Source organism: Anthonomus grandis, chromosome 12 (genome assembly GCF_022605725.1).
Source record: "Anthonomus grandis grandis chromosome 12, icAntGran1.3, whole genome shotgun sequence".
NCBI classification, from domain to species: domain Eukaryota; kingdom Metazoa; phylum Arthropoda; class Insecta; order Coleoptera; family Curculionidae; genus Anthonomus; species Anthonomus grandis.
The window spans coordinates 13775101-13799643 of NC_065557.1; the positions used below are offsets into that span (position 1 = coordinate 13775101).

The following is a 24543-nucleotide window of genomic DNA, read 5'->3' on the forward strand; positions in this document are numbered from 1 at the left end:
TATACGAATATTTAACTTAGAAAGCTATAAAAGTAAAGGAAACTGGATGGGAATAAAGAGTCTATAAAAATTCTTATTTTTAAGAAACTTCAAATGAAAAAACTATAAATGATTTCAGTAACTTATACGCAGAAATGGAATTTACTAGCTCTAAGCTCAAATCTGAGCAGCTTATTCTAGCTTGCTTAAAATTAAGGTTTTTTAACTAATTAAGTTAAAGAAACTATCAATGAAACTTTGCAACATAATACTTAAAAGTAAAGCCGAAAAATTAAGATAGTTATTGAAAGTATATGATAGTATGTGAAGATTGTATTAATGTACTGCCTAGTAATATCATAAAGATAACTAAATAAAAAACTAGATAGAATAAAAAAGATGACAAGTGTTTTTCTCGTTACGAGGTCTGAGAAAATTGACTGAAAGCTGACCACTTTTTATATGAGTGTATTTATATGAGTGTATAAATATATTGCGTTTATAAATATTGGATAGTGTTATAAATATTTGGTTTTAAGAAGCATTTTTTATTCCTATATTTGCTTTTAAAGGCAAAACGCTACTGTTAATGGAATTATTAAATTTGAATATTATTTCGAATCTATTTGCATAACAAATGTCTATTAATACTAGAGAAAGCAACGTTAACTGGGTAGTTTGCAATGAATCTAACGCTTTTCGATTATAGAAGCTATAGCATCCGGATTATGACGTAAATCTATATTTAAATTAAATACGCTTCATCCCTGTAAACGCAAATTCTTCAAGAACTTGATATGATGCCGACAGAAAAATTAAACTTTGTAAAATTGTGACAGCTGGAACTACTAAAACCCTCGGCTCAATAAAAATATTTGCATAGCTAATAAATGCACTTTCTATGTGAATTGACACGTACAAAAAGAAAACTGTGGATACTGGAATGACGAGAAAAATTACACATAAAAAAATTTTTAAATCAAAGTTTTTAAACATTTATGAGATGAATTTTCCATTTACACCAACCTACTTAGCTAGGTTGGGGCTTAGAAAATTATTTATTATAATGATATAATATATCAATCGAAAAAAAAATATGTTTTTGTATTTAAGCAATAGTTTAAACATTTATTTAAGAATTTAATTTAAATTTTTTGTAGTCGGTAAGTTCGTAAAATTACAATATTCCAATTTCAATTTTCAACTTTGATTTTTTTACAATTTTTTTAAAATTTTTACATAAGTTATCTACTTAACTCTCTTACATAAGTATCTATAATATCTACATTTATATTTAAGCACATATGCACGTTTCGGTTTCTGGTTTATTCCAGTATCCCTTTTTAATATAATAAATCATACATGTATACTTATTATGCATTATTGTTTTTTAATATATCTGACTCTCTCCACTACATTAGTAAACAAAACAAATTAATTTTACCTAAAGCTTTACTTAAAATGACAAATGAAGTTGTGGTGGCACATGTGGTCGATACCCTTAATAAAAAGTTTAATTATAATAATGCAAGCTTATTCTGGTAAGCAAACTCTTCGACTTCTATAAATATTTCTTTTAATGCATATCGATCTATTTTATATCGATAATATATCTATTCGACTGCAATGTTATAATTACCTATTATATTATAGGAACAAAAATGTTTGTCAAACCTCGATATCGACGGCTTTCACGATTTTCATTATGGCAAATAAATTATATAACTGAGTCTTATTTATCTTAAGTCTCCGATTGAGGTAATGTGATATTTCATTAAGTGTAATGAAGTAGTATCATCGGCCAACTAATTTTTTTTTTGTCCATGAAGTGGTAAAAAGCTTACGTCATTGAGATGTAAGAGAAACAAAACCGGATCTAATACAAACCATTGCGGTACTCTGTACCTAAGGCAAGGATTTGCTGACAAAGATAAAGATATAACCATGCATAATTAACCAACCCATAGCTTTAAGTTCGTAATAATTAAGCTTTGGTCAGAGAACACCTTTACTGCCCTTTAGAGTTTACAGCCAAATACACTAAAACAAAAACATGGAAGTGGCATCCTAATTACAGAAATTACAAAATTCATATTGACTAAGAGATTTTAGTTATGGTATAGTGGATATAAAATATTATTAAAGATAAGTTGATTTACGTGAAAAATTTAGGTTGAATTCTTATGCATAACCTAAATAAATGTGATGCTAAAGTACTTGTATCCTATCAAATGGATTGCTTTAAAGTTAAATTGATATTAATTGTGATAAATTAATTACTACAAACTGATTTAATCCAATTTTAAACTAAAACTCAACTTACATACTAAATTTAAGTATATGTCAAAATTATTTTTATTTAAAAAAATTAAATATCATTACAAAGCGATGAAAAATAAAGAAAAGCTAATAAAGAGAAAAATAAGTTATTAATTAACTTCATAACTTCCCATGCGCCAGATGGTCGATATATTGAGGGTGTATATTTTAATATTTTGAGAGCTTATTGTAATATAATACACTTGGGTATAAAGGTACTACTATTAATGAACGTCGGCAACCTTTTTTACTTTTTTTCTGTCCATTTCTGATGCCTTCAAGAATGTGCACCAAAAAGCAACACAGCCACTTCCCTCTTCTAAAAATTGTTTTACCAAAATTTTTGTAACATTTCATTTAAATTCATTATTATAATTAAAATTTAATTAAAAAAAAATTATCTACCTATAGCATAAAAAGAATAATTTAGGTTTAATTCAATTTAATAAAATCGAATGCATTCATTATTTTAAATCTAAATCTTTTGAAAACTGTATCTTATAGTGACTTTAACCAAATACTTCTTTTACGTGAAAATAACAAAAATTTTTTTTAACTAAAGAGTTAATTCAAGCTCACATAAAAGTTGCAATGCGTTAATAGTAGAAAAAACCGCAGCTATAACAATAAATTCAACTTTCAAATATCAAAAAATTTCCAGATATCAAATTTGATTCAAATACCGGCATAATTTTAAAAATTAATTAAACAAAAAAAAATTTTAACAACCTCTAATCACGCACGATGACTTGAGAATTTTTCCAATATTAATAAAACACTAATATACACTCGCCGGCACAAAATTTCGCCACCCTGAAATATTGGCCAAGTTTGATGTTTTATAAATTTTTTATTTTTTATCATATTCTCACGATTTTGTCATCAGTTTTTAGATACATTTGTTGTGATTTTTAAAATCATTTTGTAAAGTAGCATTTTTCGATTAGGCTATATTATACAGGAGTAAAACAAACTGTTGTTTTTTTTTGTAATTTTAAAAGATCCTGTAGGAAAATTAAGGTGGATAATTGTGTTTACATACTGTTCCTTGTAATCTTTGATGTATTCTAAATATTTCGATTTTTGATTCATTTCATTATCTCATTTCTGCTGCGGGCTGCAAATCTTTTATTAAAACGCTGATTTGAAGCTTATTTTTAGATAATTAATGTCAAGTTTTCGGTTAAAAATTATCGACGTTGGCTAAGGACGCAATTAATGTGACATAAAGTTTGAGAGTGTCACTATTATAATTTGTTGTGTGTCAATATGGTATTAACTTCAGCAGACGTGGGTAGAATTGTTGCGTTAATAGAGGATGGCCGTAGCAAAAGTTATGTCGTCCGTACTCTAAGATTTCCGCGGTCTACAGTTCGAGATACCTGGAATAGGTATTTACAGACGGGAATTTTTACTAGACGACAAGGCTCTGGTAGAAGGAGAATGACCACTGTAGCTGATGATCACTTTGTCACCATTAGTTCTTCTAGAGTGAGAATCTGATAAAAAAAAAAAAAAATTGTGCCGGCGAGTATATAAAAACTGAAATAAAAAAGATCAAGAATACAAATATTTTCAATTTTTAAGCCTTTTGAGCCTAACCTATAAAACTTAGATGAACTTCATCTGTAAGATGAAGTTAACTAAGAATATTAAGTCTAGTTAATATCTTTATTATTAAAGCGGAGTTCATAAGAGCTAACCTTATTCGAGCCATTTTAAGCAGTTCCAATTTGATATAGGGTAGACTATTCCGCTTGTTTAAACTAGTATATTTATCTCACGCGCAAATTAACTATATAATGAATGTACCAGTTTACTACACAAGCCATTTATTCACTTTCCAGTTTAAAATTAGCTCTAATTGCGCTCCAAGGCAGACTATTGTATAGGATAGTTTATAGAGCACGCACGACCGTAAATACCAAAGATGTACTACTTTATCCTTTAATTGGAAAATTAAGCAAGATCTAATTATATTAGGTTTTACTACGTTATTGGATATAAGTCGAATTAAAAGATTCAGTAAAGTTGTTTTTTTTTTAATTTAATTGAATTCCGTTTTTATCAGATGAAAAGACGGCTTTTACTTTTGTTATATATTTTTACATAGATAAATTTATATAAATTTTCCCAGCTTTACATTTGGCTGTAAAATAACATGCATACTAACTTCTATAAAGATATTTTCCAAATATGCTGCATAACGCGTTTTCGGTCTAACTAAGCGATTTAAACCCGAAAGCTTCAAGCCACCTTTTCCGGCTCATATTGATCGATGCTGTCGGTCAGCATATTACTGAAAGCCTAGTTTATAACCGTGATAATACTTACACAAGGAAAATGCCAAATTCTCTGGGAAAACTGTAAAATATATAATCAAGGACCCTCATGATATTAAGTATGAAAGCGGATATCAGTAAAAGTTTTTTCAGGGCTTACGATAGAGTTTTATGTGGGCATAAACTAAATGTGCTCCTACTTAGGAGAATTATTAGAAGTAAAATGAGTATGTTTTAGGGCATATGATATGAAACTGAGGTTTTATGTTGAGTGAGATAAACCAAGGCAAAGCTATATTTTTAGCTTACAGGTAAATTGTTTGTGCTTATATAATCTATGTTAATTATATAAAAACCACCCTTTTTTTAAATATTTGTGTGTAAGCAAATTCGCTAGCACATAAATGTGACTTAAAGCTGTTAACAAAATAGCTATTTTTAAATCGTAAGATAGTAAGATCTTATTTTGTCAAAAATAAATTTATCACACATTTCATAATGGTTGCATTATTTAACCATAAACAAAAACGATTTATTTTTTAAAACGCATTAGTACGATTAATTCATAAATATTTCATTATACATATGTATAACTTAAATGCATTCAACTTTTTCTTAGTTGAGGTATTAAAAAAATCACATTTTTGTAGGTTGTAATAAATAGAAAATTTTAGTTGTTGAATAAGAAAAAAGGATAAAAATAAGTTCATTTAAATAAAACCGTTTTGCGATATATTATTAAGTATTGCATATTATTGTCTGAACTTTTTTAGGATAAATTTCCAATCATGCTGTAGTCTTTAATTAATTTAACATAAACTATATTATTTTTACCTAAAAAGCCATTTCCTGAATTTTAACAAATATTTTTCTTATTTATAACATTTATCAGCCTAAACCTTTAAAAAACTAAAATAACTACAAAAAGAGGATAATTTTCAAATATTTTGCGAAAATCAAGAAACTTTCTGACTAGTACTTGTATATTTCCCTACTTGTACTTGTACTACTACTCGTATATTTTTATTTTTTTATCAAGAATATTTATTTGCTAATTAAAAAGGCCTTAATAAAATATTTTTCTATAATCATCTCAAAAATATATTTATTAATGTAGTTGATTAAATAAGTAATAAGTCCTTTAAAGGAAAACAAATAATTTATTCTAATGCCACCACTTTTGTTAGGACGACTTTTGTTTAATTTTGACTAAATAAGAAAGTTTGACATAGAAACTTGGTACCCTTTAACGGTTAAGTACACAAAACATTTAGCCCCATAAAAGATTGAATGGTTAGTTGATGTTATGAAATATTAATACAAAAAAGTTCTTTTTTTGCCTATCGTCTTTAGGCTTGCAGTTTAAAACATTTATTTGTTAAAATTATTTATATTAATTCTTGGAATTCAAATTGTTTGATTTTAGACTACTTAAATGCATAACTCACAAGTACATAATATATGTATGAGCGACTTCTTATTATTTCGTCCTTATAAAAAATTGGTTTCTTTAATATAATTTACAGAATGATTATACTGTTGTAAAATTAAACTATAGACTATTGTAGTCAGCAACGAATTATACAATTTTAAATAAATATTGTAAATTCACACACAGTAATTGAACCATCGCAAAACTTTAATTTTTTTCTAAAACTTTAATTTGATATATTCATCGATTAACATAAGAAAGAAGTTTTACGTTTATACTTTAAATTCTGTTTTCATTTATAGGTTTTTAGCCAATACACCAATTTTAATGTCAAGCCTTAATAATAATAATAATAATAAAAATGGTGTATTAATCTATAAAAAAATATTAGTACATCTGTTAGCAAAATTAGGCATATTGGCTAAAAGGTAAATTTCAGTTTCTAAATAAAAAGTTAAGAGCTATTGCAGCCTGGTATACAAAAGACACAAGCCATAACCTTAAGATATAGGTGTAACACAAATTTGTAAATCTAGGATGAAATACAAATTTAGACACAAATAATAAGATTTGTATAATAGTAACAACTAAACCTAACTCTTGCTACTTAATATTTAATTGACTGTATAAAAATTATTCTATGGTCTTAATAGAATATTAAGACAAAGCAGTTATAAACCTTTTCCTTGTATTATTTCGAAAAGCATTTATAGATGGCAAGAGGTCCGATATATATTTATTCGCACAAGTTGCGATATTATTGAAAAAGCTGCATTTAAAAATTTCTTTTATGAGGATTTCGATATCTTATATTGATTTCGCTAGTAACAGCCCTCCACTTAAGTTTGTCCATTGGGTAGAGAGGATATTAATTTTTGAAGATTCTATAGCAAAACACAGTGTAATTTAATTTTCTTCTTTGAGACATATTTAGCTAGAGCAAGTTCTTCAATTTGTGTGATACCCCATGTGGTCTTCGTATTCCAAATATATATCTCACACAAGCATTTTGAAGTTTTTGAACACGCTTCTTATTTCAGTGATCAAGACAAAGACCATAAACAGTATCACAAAAATTTGTTTCTATACTGAATGCATATCTTTGGGAATAAAAGGATTTAAATATTAATTGAATTTATAAATACGTTTCAGAAAATTTTGATAACCAAGTTTAACTTTTAGTTTTATACGTGCATAATATAATAAATAATTATGAACAACCTGCTATTATATCTACCTCTATAATAATTTTTATTTTAATTACTGATTAATGATACTTTTTCAAATATTTTTTAATTGATATGTTTGATTTATCATTATAAAAATTAGTTATTAAATAATAAATTAATAACGTTAAATTTTAGAAATAAATATTACATTATTTATTTTAGAAAAGCCTATTTATTTAGCCCTGAATGAGAATGCTACAGAAATTGCAAAATTTGTATTAGTTTAGTCCAAAAGATATACAATAAATAATTTAAATGTAATATTTTGAATAATGCCGTTACCAATGATGCAGTCAAAATTATGTGTATTTTTAGCATGGAATGTGTAATTTTGAATAAATATTCCAGTCCGATGTAGAATTTTAACAGATTTTTATGTCCTGTATGACCTGTATTCAGCACTACAAAACTATGAATTGCTAGTTGATATATGTAATAATTAATATAAAAGAAAGCTTCCAGCTTCTGCCTTTAGGGTTTCAGTCAAGAATTTGGTTTTGAAAGAAAAGCCTTTTTTTGGTTAACATATAACATATTATGTGCCCTAACTTTTCAGAATTATAAACGTGCATAACTTAAATGGATATAAGCTATCTTCAGTTATTTTTTTTTATATAGGGTATCCGTTTTGCTAAGGAAAAAAAAATTACTACGTGGTGTTTTTTACGCAAAATTGACTGAAAGATGTCCTATAAGCATGGATCTGAAAATGCTTTTTTAATAACGTACGCAATAATATTCTGTTGAATTTAATGCTAGTTTGCTGGCCCACTCGCTCACTGGATTTAACTCGTTGGGATTGTTACTTATAGGAGTAGATAAAGAGTTTGGTGTATTAGTGCAAAGAAATTACATACTAGAAGTGAATTACTTCAATTTAATTTACAGAGTAATTAAAATGTTGTGAAATTAAACTATAGACTACTGTAGTCAGCAACAAATAATACAATTTTAAATATATATTTTAAATTCACATACAGTAATTAATGCATCAAAAAACTTTAAATTTTTATTTATTATATTTATCAATTAATATAAAAAAAGAAGTTTTACGATTATACTTTCAATTCTACTTTTATTCATAGGTTTTTAGCTAAAACACTAATTTTAATGTCAAGCCTTAATAATAATAATAATAATAATATTAAAAATAAAAACGTTTAATAATTCTCAAGAAAATATCAGTACATCTATCGGCGAAAATAGGCACGTGGATTAAAAGGCAAATTTCAGCTTCTAAAAAGAAGTTCAAAATTAAGAGCTGTTGTAGCCTCGTAACTAAAATACTAACCTACAAAAAACAAAAGTCACAACCTTAAGGTATAAGTGTTATACAAATTTGTAAATCAAAAATATAATGCTACTTTAGACATAAATAATAAGATTTTTATAATAGTAACAAATAAACCTAACTCTTGCTACTTAATATTTAATTGACTGTAAGCAATAGGTATATAATAATATAAAGTTGTATGGTCTTAACAGAATATTAGGACAAAGCAGTTATAAACCTTTTCCTTGTATTATTTCGAGAAGCATTTATAGATCGCGAGAGGTCCGGTATATATTTATTCGCACAAGTTGAGGTATTATAGAAAAAGCTGCGTATAAAAATTTCTTTTCGGAGGATTTCGATATCTTATATTGACTCCGCTTGTAACAGCCCTGCACTTAACTCTGTCGATAAGGTAGGCAGAACATTTATTTTTTAAGATTCTATAGCGAAACACAGTGTAATCTAACTCTCTTCTTTGAAACATTCAGTCAGTGCAAGCCTTTCAATTTGTGTGATACCTCATGTGGTCTTCGTATTTCAAATATGTATCTCACACAAGCATTTTGAGGTTTTGCACACGCTTCTTGTCCCTATGATCAAGACAAGGACCATAAACAGTATCACAAAATATCAGATGTGAAAGAATCAGGGAATCTTTAGGCAATCAGAACGCAGAGCATCTTTCTTGTTTCTATATTGAACACACATCTTTGGGAATAAAAGGATTTAAGCATTGAATGAGAATTTTAATAACCAAGTATAACTATTAGTTTTATACGTACATATTATAATAAATAATTATGAACAATCTGCTATTATCTCCTATATAATGATTTTCCTATATAATGTTATTTCTACTATTATCTACCTATATAATGATTTTCATTTTAATTAGATATTTTTTTAAATATTTTTTAATTGATGGGTTTGATTAAACGTTATAAAAATTAGTTATTAAATAATAAATAAATAACATTAAACTTTAAAAATGAATTTTACATTATTTATTTTAGAAAAGCCTATTTATTTAGCCGTTTAATAAAAATTTTGTAATTTTCATTAATTTAGTTGAAAAGATATACAATAAATAATTTGAATGTAATATTTTCAATAATGCCGTTACGAATGATGCAGTCAATAATATATGTATTTTTAGCATGGAATGTGTAATTTTGAATAAATATTTCAGTCCGATGTAGAATTTTAATAGCCCTTTAGGTATTCAAAGCATTCAGCGCTACAAAACTATGAATCGCTAGTTGATATATGCAATAATTAATATAAAAAAAAAGCTTCCAGCTTCTGCCTTTAGGGTTTCAGTCAAGAATTTGGTTTTGAAAGGAAAGCCTTTCTTTGGTTAATATATAATATAATATGTGCCCCTTTTCATAATTATAAATTATAAACGTGTATAACTTAAATGGATATAAGCTATCTTCAGTTATTTTTATTTATATAGGGTATTCGTTTTGCTAAGGAAAAAAAATTACTACGTGGTGTTCTTTAAGCAAAAATGACTGAAAGATGTCCTATAAGCATGAATCTAAAAATGCTTTTTTTAATAAGATATGCAATAATATTCTTTTAAAATTAATGCTAGTTTGCTGGCCCACTCGCTCACTGGATTTAACTCATTGGGATTGTTACTTATAGGAGTAGATATAGAGTTTAGTTTATTAGGGCAAAGAAATTACATACTATAAGTGAATTACTTCCTTATATTGATTGAATATTATCATATAAGTGATATTTACCGTGGAAAATTACATAATATTATTAAAGGAGCTAGAATACACTTATATTGGAAATATAGATGCTATATAATTATTATGAATAGCTTTTATCGTAGGTAGTATTAATTGTTTGTCAATAAATTATTTTTTTTTAAGTAATACAGTTTTCATCCCACTAACACTATTAAGTTTTAAAAATAATTGTATCTCGGGTGAGGAAGCATTTGCGGACCTATTACCGACTACAACACCCTGTAAATTTTTTTATTATATTGATAAATATTATCAAATATACATTTTATAACAATACATTATTGAAACTAATAGCTTCAATAAATAGCGATAAATATTGCACCATTCGTTGTACAGAACCCTAAATGTGAATGCTTGAAAAATCGCAATTATTTTATTATTTTAGTCAAATAGATAAACAATAAATAATTTAATCAAATTATTATTATTAATTCCGTTACCAGCACTGCAGTTAGCAATATGGAATGCGTAATTTTGAATAAATATTCCCGTTCGATATAGAATTTTAACACCCTTTAGGCGTCAGGTATACAAAGCGTTTAACACCACAAAACTTTGAATTGTTAATCGATATATCCAATGATTAACATGAAAAGGAAGCTTTTGGCTACGGTCTATGGGATTTCAGCGGCGGTTGGCAAAATTTTGCTTGCTGCGTATATCCACAAACGATTGCAGATTTACATATTTTAGTCTCAGTAATAATGCTACAACCTTTCTGCTTTCAGTGTATGAATTAAAGGGTTGTTGCAGTCTGTTTTTGTTGCATAATTTAAACCGATCTGGCAAAACTTAACTAGAAACTAATTTTAATTACTTTTAAATAAGGAAATAAATTCAAAATTGTATTCATATCAGTCAAATACTTATTTCTTTATGATATTTATGTTATTTTTCTAATGTACTTTTAGTTATTTACACTAACAAAATCGATTGTTTCATAAACTTAATTTTATTTTCGTCATCGTAAGTTTTGATTTATTTAAAAGATTATAAGGAAATAGCTCGAGTAGTTTATTTAAAATTATTGCCATAAGCTTTGGATGAAGTCTTTTAAAAATACGAGTATACTCAAATAAATCCCTATTTAAAAAAAAATATTTTTCTCTATTCTTCCAGATTAAATATCTTACCAATTGAGTACTTTATTGACTTAACATATTACTTTATATTATTGAAGAATTGATACTTAATAGTTATCGAACCTCTTTCTCCTAATAATAGATAAATTCTGCTTTTAATTAAAGTATCATATTGTTTTTATTAATATTAATTTTTTTGTATACTCACAAACCATTATTACATACTTTTCATTATAAATTATATTGATTTTTTATTTATATGTATAAAATTTTGTGACAAGGATATACTTGGTGGATATTTGTTATTAATTTAAAATCTTCTAAAGTATATTGATAATTCTAATTCAAGTTTTGTCTGAAAGTCTTACAAAACTGAAAAAAAAACCGTTTTAAGCTCCAAGGACATTAAAAATAAAAAAATTAAATTTTTGGCATCGGTGTCAGAACAACAAACAAATGGTTTTAACCATTTGCATTAACCAAAGATACAAATGAAATATACCTTCACTACAAACCTATATTATTTAAATAAAAAACATCATTTGTTTAAATAAAAGACTTACAAATGTCCTACATTTTCACATATGGATAATGATATATTAAGATTATTAAGGTTTTATAACTGTAATCTATTTAAATTTAAAATCGTCTCCGTCAAATTAAGCAGGAAAATAAAACATTGTTTATATCATAATTATTTTATTTACTTTCTTTCCTCTTTTCAGCAATTCTAAACTTAAACATCATGAACTGATTCGACTAAGTCGCGGCTTCGCTCAGCATGTATTTGTCTTTGTTTATCGCATAAAAATAAAACGAGAGCAAGATAGTTATGAGCACTGTTATATTTTGGTCTGCATGATTATTCTCTCGCTTTCAGGGTTTTTATTTATTCTTGAATGTACAGTTTATTTGTTCCCACTACTGAGATTATGTATGTTAAACTGAATGTAAATAAAATTTAAATTGGCCCTGGAAAAAAATATTATTTTCGCGCGTATGGGATTGTAAAACGAACTATAATATACACGACAGTAATATGCAATGGAGATGAATAGTGACAATATATATTCTATGGTTAAACGTACAATATATATTTATTTCTTTTCGCTACCAGTCTTTTATATTAAAAGGCCAGTTGCGAAAATATTTGCAGTTAAAAAATAATATAAAAGATGAAAAAATTATATTATGTGTCAAACAAAGTAGCTTAATTAAAAAAGCTCTTTACCAATACGACAGAATTTATATAGCTACTTATTTTAGGTATTACTTTTCTGGTATTAGAGATAATTGTAGTCAATTTTCTCTTATTCCAGAAGTTATTTTATGTGAATTTATGTACATTACTAAACATCTTTAGGCTTTATTCGGGATCATCTTTAAACATATAAAAAAAATATATATAAAAATAACTAAGTAAACTTTCTATCCTATCTTAATCCAAAATAAATGATATAATTAATCAAAATTATATAAGTTTTAATTTAAAAATTTATTTTATAATACCAAGTGCAACTGCACGAAGTAGAGAATTATTAAAAAAATAACTTATTCTGTTAATAAGTACCTACTTACTTCCATATTATTCAATTCTAATCACGTTTCTTTAAATACGTAGTTCTAAATCCCACCGTACATATAATTAAAACTGCTTTGCAAAGATTTATAAATAATAAATGAGAGAATTAAAAGAGGGCGTTTAAGTTATTTTCTTTCTTTACTGGAAAACTGGGACGCATCTATGAATTAAACAAGAGTTGGTAAAACATTTCAGGTCTTCAGTGAGATGTAAAGGAAATCAACATATACAGTCAGCATACTCCAAACTAAATTAAGTACCGAATTTAGGTTAGCATCGAGAAAAGACCGCACTACGTTTTAAGTTGAATTTCTTGCATGCCTTATTCAATTTACGATGGAAAACGTGACCTATGTTTAGAACAAAACAACCTTTATAAACGTAAGCATTAAACGAATAACGGTAAATTTAAATAACTTATTCTTTCTCTTTTAAAATATTTGTTAATTAAACATAATTTATTCAAACAATTAGTTGCAAAATTAAGATTTTGGCTATTGAAGAGTAAACGAAATCAACTAACTACTTAACAATGCATAATTGGTAGCATTTATACTAGAGTCTGATTTATAATCTAATCAAATATATAGGTTGGAGAATTGAAGATTACGCATTGTCCAAAATAATAACAGCACCAATTCCTCTTATCGAAGAGCGGCTGCCTCCTGTCGTCTGATAAGTATTTGCCGTTTCCATTTTTTTACATAATAATAATAATTTTTTTTAAACCTCTCATTGCTGCTTATATTTCTTTCTAAAGAGTTCAAATTATTAACTGGTTTGTAGGGTCCTAGAAGTGGATTTAATACTATCAAATAGAACTGAGAAGAACTGGGTATAAGTCATAAGACTATTACCAGTATTTGGAAAAGACATGGGTGCAAATGTTACAGTGTGAAAGTCACCCTTATGCTTACTAACGGCGTACTAAAAATGACAATGTAGCACAATATAGCACACGAGTAGCAGAGCGCAGGAAATGCATGCATGCACGTTGCCATATTGCTAATTTAAGCACTTCTCTATGCGCAATGATTGATACCCCAACCTGTATTTCAAATATTATTGACTAAGTCTTTCAATAAATATTTAATAAGAGATTTCTTGTTCATTATTTATAGACAGACTGTTAAATATTTGTGATGCTTCATCAATAAGGTTATATGTTAATATTTTTTCTCAAGTGATATGGGTGTGATACGTGAAATAATTAGACTTTTGTAGCTCGTGAATAGAGTAAATTGGTTACATTTTTAAAACTTTATAAATATTGTGAATCAGAAAATCAATATTAAAAAAAATTAAGTACATTATTTTATAGGACTTTTTGGATATTAGTTTTGTTACAGGTGCCCCAGACTGGGATGAGGTATCTTAGTACTAATTAAATATAAATATTAATTTCAATATTTACCTGATATACCTTAAAGATATTTGTATCTCTAAAATGTATTTGTTTTTTGGTTAAATAATACATATTTAGTTTTGTCCAGATTTATATTAAAATTATTTTAAAGCAACCAATATTGACTTACTTAAGTCAATAGTCAGTTGATTAACCAAAGCCTTGTGTCGTATCTATTTAACTAGGACAAAAGGACGGTGTCGTCTGCATATGTGGTAAGCATATTAGATCCTAAGATATAAGTATATAAGATGTAAGATGCTGTTTTATAAATAAGAAAAATTTAGGCAAATATACACATTTTTATTATTCATTTAATAAATTAGTATGATTAACTACATCAAATGGTTTATGTAAATTTATAAAAACTGCTACTGTCATTTTACTATTTTCTAAATTGGATAAAACGTTGTTAAGTAAATCAACAGTGTGTAATGTAATGTATAATTTTTTTAACAAATGATACTATTTTTTTCTGATTATTGTTGTCAGAATTTTAGAAAGTACATTGATTATAGAAATTCTAGATTTACCTACGTATTTAGAGAAATTATGAATTTTAACCTTTAACGATACGTTTCAGGCTTTCATTATATTTACTTTAAAGCAATACTCATTTATGTAAGGTATATTTTTATATACCTAGGAGCTAACGTTTAATATATCGTTTTATTTATCGACCTCTGAGCTTTATCTGATATCTACGTAAATTTAGTATTTTAAATATGAAAAGAAGAAAAAAAAACAATTTATTGAAAAAAAAAAGCAATGAAAGTAGGAAAAGAAAAAAAATTAATTAAACAATAAAAATATATTTGGTTGCTTTTTAAATAGAATAGTTCTGGAGTTTTTAGAACTTTTATTAAAATCAACTTCTTTCAAAGATATTTTTTATTAAAATTACTTATTTTAGTAAGAAACCTAATTTAGAATTAGCAGAAGAAATGTGGTAAAATTTCCAAAGACTTAAGGCGGTACTAATACAAATAAGCAAAGTATATATAATAAAGAAATAAATAAATATAATAGAAGAGAACAGTTATTTAACAGATCTTTAAATATATAAATTGCAATATCTTTATTGTGAATTTAGATATTAATTGCTTAACCAAAAATGTTAGAACCAACTTGCGTAAATTAAAGTTAAGGAAGAATAAATTCGTACTAAATTTTCGCTTCTAGCAGGTTGGCGGCTTTCCAGAATCGAATAAAGGCTTTAATATTTGATGGAATACTGGATCGCAGTAGAGTATAAACTTGCATTGCACTAGGGCTAGACATTTATTTCTCGTTAGTTTGAGTATGGAAAAGGTTACGCCGACGTTTACGAGAAAATAAACAAAGAAATGTTCTTAGAGTTTATTTAGGGTCGTGAATAAGTAAATGCTTGAGACCGCAAATGAATACTGGATTGTTTTTTTTTCTTTATTTTACCGATTTTATTTATTATTAAAACATAAATTTAATAATTTAATATATTATTTTACAGGTTGTTAAATGGGAGTAAGGCCTTAAATCTTTGATTTTTAAGATGCAAAGAGTAAAAAATTTATATAAAATATTTAATTTTTTTTATAAAATTTTAACAATATTAATAAAAATCAACTTCAAAGTTAATTTAAGATGTAGATTATGTAAATTAAAGTAAATATAAATTATAATCGCGGCCACACTGTTGGTTGCTGAAAAACTAATGGGTTCAAATTTGGTAAAATATCTCAACTCGTCTTAGAAGAATGTTAAAAACTATATAAGATGTATCTTGAAAACTTTAGATTTTTAAAGCCCACGTTTATATAATCGGTCCAAGAGTGAATTCTTGTAGGAGTAAATTGATTTTTCATTTTCCATATTAACTTTAAAATAACGTGTAGTAACAATGGCGTATAATAATGACTTAACTATCGGCTAATGGCATTTTATTTAATATTGCTTTTTTTTTCACAAACACATCAAGATATTTAGTAACACAAGAAGAAAGCTAAAAATATAATATTGAAATTTATTTATATCGAAGTTGTATTTTTTAAAATCAGAAATCGTGAATATTGAAAACATTTTTAGATTGACAAACCTGGTGTGTTAAACTAGGACAAAAACCAGATTTTCACAAAAATTTAATGTCACGTTTTTTATTTACATCTGACGTGACATCGGCCTTAATCACCCTGTATAAAGGCGCGTGTGTCACTAAAAAATTATGATGTAATATGATCCGTGGATCAATCCTCCATGAATTGCATTACTCAAAACAAAAAAATATTGTTTTGAGTAATGCAAAATATAATTTAACTTTTTTTTCTTTTTTAGACCTAAAACTTTTTTTCCGCATTAATCTTTTCTTATTTCTTTTTGATGATAATTATTCCCACTTCCTTATTCTTCCTTATTCCAATTATTACCATCCTTTTTAATGGCAATTTTAAGTCATTGTAATACTACAATTAGGTACCAGAGTACCCCATATATATGTACGCGTTCTCATACATCGCGTGCTTACGTATTGATTAATTCATATTATGTTACTTACTATTTTATTCCTTACTTAGTTTATATAGATTACTTTCATTTGTTAATTAAATAAAATTTTATACCATTACATGAGTTATTCTAGTATAGGTTATGCTCACAATTAAATAAATACGATATTCAACATCCATGCAAAGCGGCCGCAGATAGCGGCCGCTCTTTATAGGCCAGGAAATTCGTTATTAATGCGGTTTTTCTATCGAATATAGGTTGAGTAATTGAACGTCATAGTTGTTTTAAGGTAGATTTCTATATGAAAAATTATCAACTAACTGAAAATGGTTATGAATATGCAAGGCATATTAGTGGGTATAAATTGATGTAACTGTTAAAAGTCAGAAATTTAAGCAGCCGACATGTTCGTGTTCTGTAGTTAATGTTGATTCGTGGGATTTATTTAGGGTTCTATTAACGTTTGGTTCAATATTTCCATCTTACTGTCTAGTTTTTAAGTAGTTCATTATTTGAAAGCCCCATTCTGGCCCCAATTTAGGTTATTTAGATTATATTATTGTAAATTCTTGTATCTTTAATTTTCTAGAATTTGTATACTTTTTATTAATTATTAGTCTCTTTCAGCAAAAACGATGAAGAAATTCTAAATATTTCCAAACTGTTCCATTGGGCTTTAAAAAAAATGAGCTTCATGACATTTTGTTAATTTTTTATTGTTTAGTCAGTTTCTATCTTGGAAACGTTAACAAACGTTTTTGACGTTGCCAATAAAAATGTGTTCCCGAATTTTATTACAATAACAAAAGACTCTATAGTATTTACATACGACAATGTAAACAAAACAAAGAAATAGTTAAATTCTGTACTTAAATTAAAATATTTCAATAGTAAAGAAGATGTTAAAAATAACGTAAAAAGACAGAACAATTCACATATTGAAAAAATATTTGAAACATTTTCACAGCTTAAGGTAAAGCAATTAATAATAGCAATTTTATTTGTTTCTAATTTAACGCTTATACACCGAATCATTGCTGCTATAAAGATTAATGTTAGTTTTTATATAGCATAAAGTTGCATGAAGATATAGAGTAATGTTTCTAGTCATTTTATTATCCAAAATTGACACAATACAGTGTATGGAATTCGTCTATGTTCAAAGAAGCTAAAATTATAAACATTATATATTTAAATCTATAGTATCACTAAACCTATTTTACATACTCAAAAAAATTATTAAGCATATAAAACAGTAATAGAAATAAATATATACGCTACCTTATTACTCCGAAAGGTAGGTCTTAATATCATAGTAACACTACAAAACTAAAAACAGCTTTCAATTTCTTTTTAAATGTTGACAAAGTATTGCAATTTTTTATGTCATTTGGCAATTTATTAAATACTTTTGGACATATTTTCAGGATAAAATTTTTTGAAAGAGTTAATCTAGTACGCAACAAAGATAAATCATTTCTTAGATTAACATTTTTAAAAACAAATAAACACACTTGAAATATATACATACATGGAACAGTTAAAATCTCAAAGTGATTAAACAGCGATCTACAGGAACTTTTGGGGGGGTACGCATACGCTGAAAAACCCCAGTATTGGATCCCATACAGAATCCTAGAGTGGATTATGGCATAGTATACACAAACTTACTGGTTTTTATCCATTAAGGACCTAATATTTGTTATGGCATAACAAAGGCTACCTAATTTTAATGCCAAATTATTGCAATGTGCCTCCCATGAAAGAGTGCCATCTAGTATCAAGCCATGAAACTTTATTGTTAGTAGACGTTGCAAGAAACTACCATTTTTGCTCAAATGAATGTCAAGATCAAGATTTAATTGACCCCGATGAGTGCAAAAAACCATTTAATTTGTTTTCTTGGTATTAAGAAAAAGTTCATTTAGAGTAAACCGGTTGTTTAGCTCGTGCAATGCTTTTCTCGCAGTAATGTGCATATTTTCTGTACTTTGTTGTCGAACAAGGCTGATGTATTATCCGCGTACATAGTAACGTGACTATATAGTAAATCTAAACGCAATAAATTTACAAATATAAGAAACAACACAGGCCTGAGCACCGAACCTTAAGGTATTCCCAAATTAGTGTGAAGATTGTTTGAACAATATGAACCTAATTTATTTTTTATTTTCACGTATTGTGTCCAAAATACCAAAAAGAAGGTGAACCAATTTAAGACGATACCTCTAATGCCGTATGACTCCATCTTGCACAATAAAGCATCACGGCTGATACAGTCAAACGCCCTGCTTAGGTCGCAAAAGATCCCCACAGGGCACTCATCTGCCTCAAGTGCATCGATAACCTCAGATAAAAAACTACAAAATGGCAGACGAGGTAGATCTACCTCAAACAGAAAACCTTATTGTATTTCCGAAAATATGTTGTTTTTTATTAGATAAGCTAAAAGCCTATCAAGCATTGCATATTCAAATATTTTTGAGACACAGGAAGTTAAAGCTATTGGCCTACAATTCTCAACCAAATTAAAATCCCCTTTTTTGAAAACAGAAATAACCTTACAATTTTTTAATGAGTTTGGAAATATTCCCTTTTCGAATTACAGATGTTATTCGAATGATATATGTTAATGAGATATGTTAATGGACCTATGCAATCCTCCGCGGTATTTTTAAATACAGATAATGAAATTTCATCAGGTCCTCCAGACTTTTTATTTTTCATTTTATTTTTTATAATATTTACGCTTTCACCCTCACTGAAAGGCACAATGCTCATACTATGGAAAAAACATGCAAAAGAAACATTCTGTATAATAGATGAAATATCTTTATTTTGTTTTATAGTGCTTAAAATATATTTAGGTTCTTCAATAAAAGAGTTAATAAAATAATTATCTATTTCTATAGGATTTGTAATTAATAAGCCGTTATTCTCTATATTAAATTAATTTTTTTTTATTGTTATTTAGCTTAGACACGATAGACCACATTGTCTTGCTAGGATTTTCAGAGTTTGTTATTTTATGGTGATAAAATTGTTTTTTACTATATGAATTAATAACTTATTTCTGGCACTTTTACTTCCATATGTCGTCTCCAATTCCGAGATCACACGCCGTCGACGGTGTAAATATTTTAAATTTTTGCTAGATTTTCTAATTTCATCCATTAGCCATGATTTTTTATTTTTATTTGGATGTGAAAATTTTAACGAAAAAATTAAATTAAAATACCATAAATATGTTAAATAAAATAAATCAAATTGGACACTAAAATTATTTTTCTTATAGACCTCTGCCCATTTTTCACACTCAAGGACAGATTTAAAATCAATTATATTAGTAAAACAAAAATTTCTTTTAAGCTGGCTACTCTGATTAACTTCGTCGGAACATTTATTAAGAATTCCAGAATTAAAAAATACAGTTTCATGATCTGATATAGTATTGCTTTCTACCACAGCATCCTTACATTCAGATATATTAGTAAAAATTAAGTCCAAAAGGCTAGAACTGGTAGGGCCAATTCGAGTGCGCAAAACAACTTTATTTTTTAAATTAAAGGTAGACAATATATTAAAAGAACACTGATTGGTTACAGAACTCAGGGAAGGCATATTAAAGTCGCCAGTAAGAATTATTTCGCTACTAGACTTACAGTATTTTTCCAACAATAAGTGTAAGTTCATTCATGTTATTTTAAGCCCATATAGCTGCACCACCATAAGTAAAAATAGATATGATTACAATCAGAGTTAAAAGAACTAAAATCTCTAATGTTTAACAAAAGAATATCATAAGTATGTAAAGGATAACCATATGTTATTTTTCCATTTGTATTTAAAAGCCCCTTTGTAGTCATCACTATATTTCAAACCTGCAACCACCCTAACTGCTGTCCTCTGCATTCATATATATTTTTACTAAATTTGTTAAAATCTGATCTGTGTTAGATGTCAATAAATCTGTTTTTCCTAATTCTTATGTTAAGAAAATAAAGTCTCGTTAATATTAAGACACAGCAACTTAAAACAAAACCATAGATTGTCTATCTTCGGTGCCTCTTCCGACTTAACCTTAACGTCCTCCTAATTGGCATACTTGTTAGTTCTAGTAGTATCGTCTATGAAGAGCGCATACTTTAATTTAGGATAATTATCAGGCACATTATTTCTTTTTAGGACAGCTCTTGACTATGAAATAGCGAAAAAGTCATAAGAAACAAAGTCAAACGTCTTGCTTGGATCGTAGAAGACAGTTGCTCAGTAGGTGAGCTCAGCAAGGAGGTTCTAAGAACCTTTATAAAATCAAATTAATGTTTTTTTTTGTAATTATTTAAAAATTCTAATAAAAGTGAAATTCCTTAACTTTTTCCATAGAGTGCATTTTATTAAATTAAGGCTTTTAATGTAAAGACTTATTTGGCTAATATTTTTTTGATACTTCATTAATTCTATATTTCATTAGAAAAATACATTTAATGTTTACGGTATTAAAGTTTTAAATCGAACGATAAATCTTTAAATTCGATTTCGTTTTAGTCAATTTCTTTCTCCAAATTTATCCCCTTAAGTCAAAAACTCACAAAATCTTTACAATCTAGTTGAAAAGAAAGCAATAAATTCCCCTACCTGATAAATACGTCCTGGGAGTGACTTCTGGCAGCTCGACGATCAGCACCGCTATGAACAAGGTAATTTGTATGTTGCAAACAAACAAGCCGTTGTTGGCATTCGAACTAGCTGCGGACATGGGCATTGGTTTTCTCTATGGCTCTCTGGAATATCTGTGGCTGTCGGCCTATCCGGTGGATCACGCGTTTCGCATCTCAATGAAGATTTGTTGGCGGCTGCTAAAGTCGAATTGTTTGGTGTACAATCAAGCGATGGACCTCTGTGTGCAAATCGTGCTATATTAGCCTTTGTAATGGTTATTATTGGGGTAGTAATTAAAATTTAAGGACAATCTGATTAATGTCTAATATATCATGGATATTTGTCCCGATGTATTGCGATAGCATTGTACAGGATGTTTTCCAGATGGTGTGTCAAACTTAAAAGTGTTGTGACTTAGGTCACAAAAAATAACTCCAGGATACTCAAGAAGGTGCTAAAACCCCAAATAAATAATTTTTGCAGTCCGTTTAAAAAGACTTAACTATTAGACTAGACAAACTAAGAAATTCCTATAAAAATATTCCAAGATCAACTAAATTGATTTAAAATATCATTAATCCATCTTTATTTTCTAATATACTTTTTAATATAACTACCATGACATAATTTAGATTTCTGAGTGTTGTCGTGTTATACTTCAATAAGCTTTCAGTATTTTATAAATAGATGCAAGACCGATTGGTAGGTCTAAATTGATAACTACATGAAAACGCACTGCACAAGTAAAATGGTTAAAATTTAAGGAAACTACCGCTTTCTGATAATCCTAAAAACGTAAGGTCAATTACTGTTTCATTTTTTTTATAAAAAATCATATTATCAGTTCTTTAATTTCACGTTTGTAAAAATAATTGTAGATAGTAATAAAATATATATTGTAAATGATAGTAACATAATTAAAGGTAAAGTTACACCTGATTATTTCCTAAATATGCATTTTTAAAACTTACTTTCCAAAAACAAAATTATTAGGAAAAAAATTAAAATTTTATAAAGGTACGTACCCAAGGAGACTCATACCCAACACAACATATTCTTACAAAAAAAATCAATTTTGCATAAAAAATTATAACAAAACACATAAGACAATTAGTTTTTCCAGTAAATATAAATGATGAGCAATATCCATTTAAGTTATGCTTAAATTGCAGCTACTATTTATTTTAGAGTGAGTTCTGAAATTCCTTTTGCTTAATTCAAAATATATTTTACCTCTTGTCCTCCTTGTTAAGTGCTAAATGTTACAGTTTAAATATTGCTTTGTTCGGAACTGTCACGACAAAACTTCAATTACAAGTACACTATACCAGCAAACTAAAATTCATACGCAGTAATTAAGCGCTGCCAACCACATCAATTTTGAGTGAATATTTGAACAGGAGCTGCCTCCGGACGGTACTTAATTGATCAATTATTTTTGAAATTGAAACTGACGGAAATTTATAAGAGATAAATTAATAAGTTGATGTTTATCGAGACTAGTATCTATGTATGAAAATATTATCGGAAATAATATTTTTTAGAGATCTGTTTAAAATTCCTTTAAGTAGTATAGCGTAAATATTAATTAGGTTTTAGGTAAACACGTTTTACAATATGTGAGAAATTCTTGGTATATTATGGGGAAATCAGTACTTCACTTTTTCTAAATTTAAAAATTTCAAATTTGATTTCAAGACTAATGAATTGACTAATTCTACTCTCTATAGGCATATACTCTATGTTACTCAAATATTAATTTAACTTACAACACTACTTATAAACTATTTTAAAGCACTCATTACATAAATAATATATGAGCTCTTTATTCCCACTAGATCAAAGCGTTAGCTTGCAATCACGAGTCTAACAGGTTAAGCTTTTAGAGTTTTGAAATAGAAATAGCGAATTATTTATAGTAGTAAAAGTAACTTTAGTTTAGGTTCTCTCCCAGTTAAAGTAAATTAAGCTTCCTAAATTCGCATTAAATAGTCCAAATAACTAGAAGTTTTTATATTTTTAAAACATCGACCTACAATTAAAGAGCTTTAGTTATAAGTTCATTTCTTTAAATTCAATTGGGTTATCCAATTTTTCAGGATGCCATTTAAACGTTTTATTAAGAAATTACGTTAAAGGATCACGAAAAACCAGTATTGAAAAAATCCTAATTTTTGAATTTTGTTAATTAATAATAAGCTAGCATTTTTAAACTTCTATATTACGACTAAACAAAATATTGACCAAAAAAGAAAATGTAGGGAAAGTTTGCTTTCGTCATTTAGTGTGCAATGATAATTATGTAAAAAGTTTTTCTTTTGAAATGGCTTAAAAAATCAATGAAGGTGTGAAATCCACTAAAAAAAATGTTTTGAGTACTTATTCCTTATCAATGAATTTCCTGGCTCTCAAGACAATTTGGTTTACTGACTTTCGAAAAACTTCTATTACAAACATTCTATATTCGGTTATGTGCTGCTCATGACTCGTAATATCAACTTTATCAAACTTTGGTATTGAGATATTAGAAGCCCCAAAAAATAATAGTCAACAGGATTAAAATCAGGCAATCGAGTAGGTCATTGAATAGAACTACCTTTCCCTATTTACATATTTGTAAAATTATCGCTTACTAAGTTAATTATTTGTATTGTACACATCTGTTGTAAACTGTGCGCCATCCACTGCTATGACTGCTACAATATATCTTTTAAACTTTAATAATTAACTGACTTGTTGGATGTGATATAAATAAAGTCTATATTTCTACAAACATTGCCAAATAGGAATATGGAGCATTACTCACTTTTCTGTTGCTAATTTCTGAATTGTTAATAATAATAATAATAATTATAATAATAATAATAATAATAATAATTAGTCTTTATTTCTTTGAACAAAATGGAAGAATTACTTTATGTGCAAGGCAAAACATAGAAGAAAAAGATGGAGTTCACGTTACTACGGTATCTATTCGTTCCGAATGTTAGTGACTCGCATGGAAATTCTTGCTCTGGTAACGGCTGTGCGGAAGAGTATAGTCGTAGTCAT

The 24543-nt window shown here is 27.5% G+C and overlaps 1 protein-coding gene across 1 annotated transcript in view; it reads right to left on the reverse strand.

Moving 5' to 3' along the window:
- LOC126743041 (protein turtle-like) overlaps nt 1-24543 on the reverse strand; it is a 104548-nt gene that overhangs the window by 70137 nt on the left and 9868 nt on the right. The window contains exon 2 of the mRNA XM_050449966.1: nt 21469-21728. Coding sequence (XP_050305923.1) covers nt 21469-21595 — 127 coding nt within the window. The 5' untranslated portion in view covers nt 21596-21728. The remainder of the gene's footprint in view (nt 1-21468; nt 21729-24543) is intronic.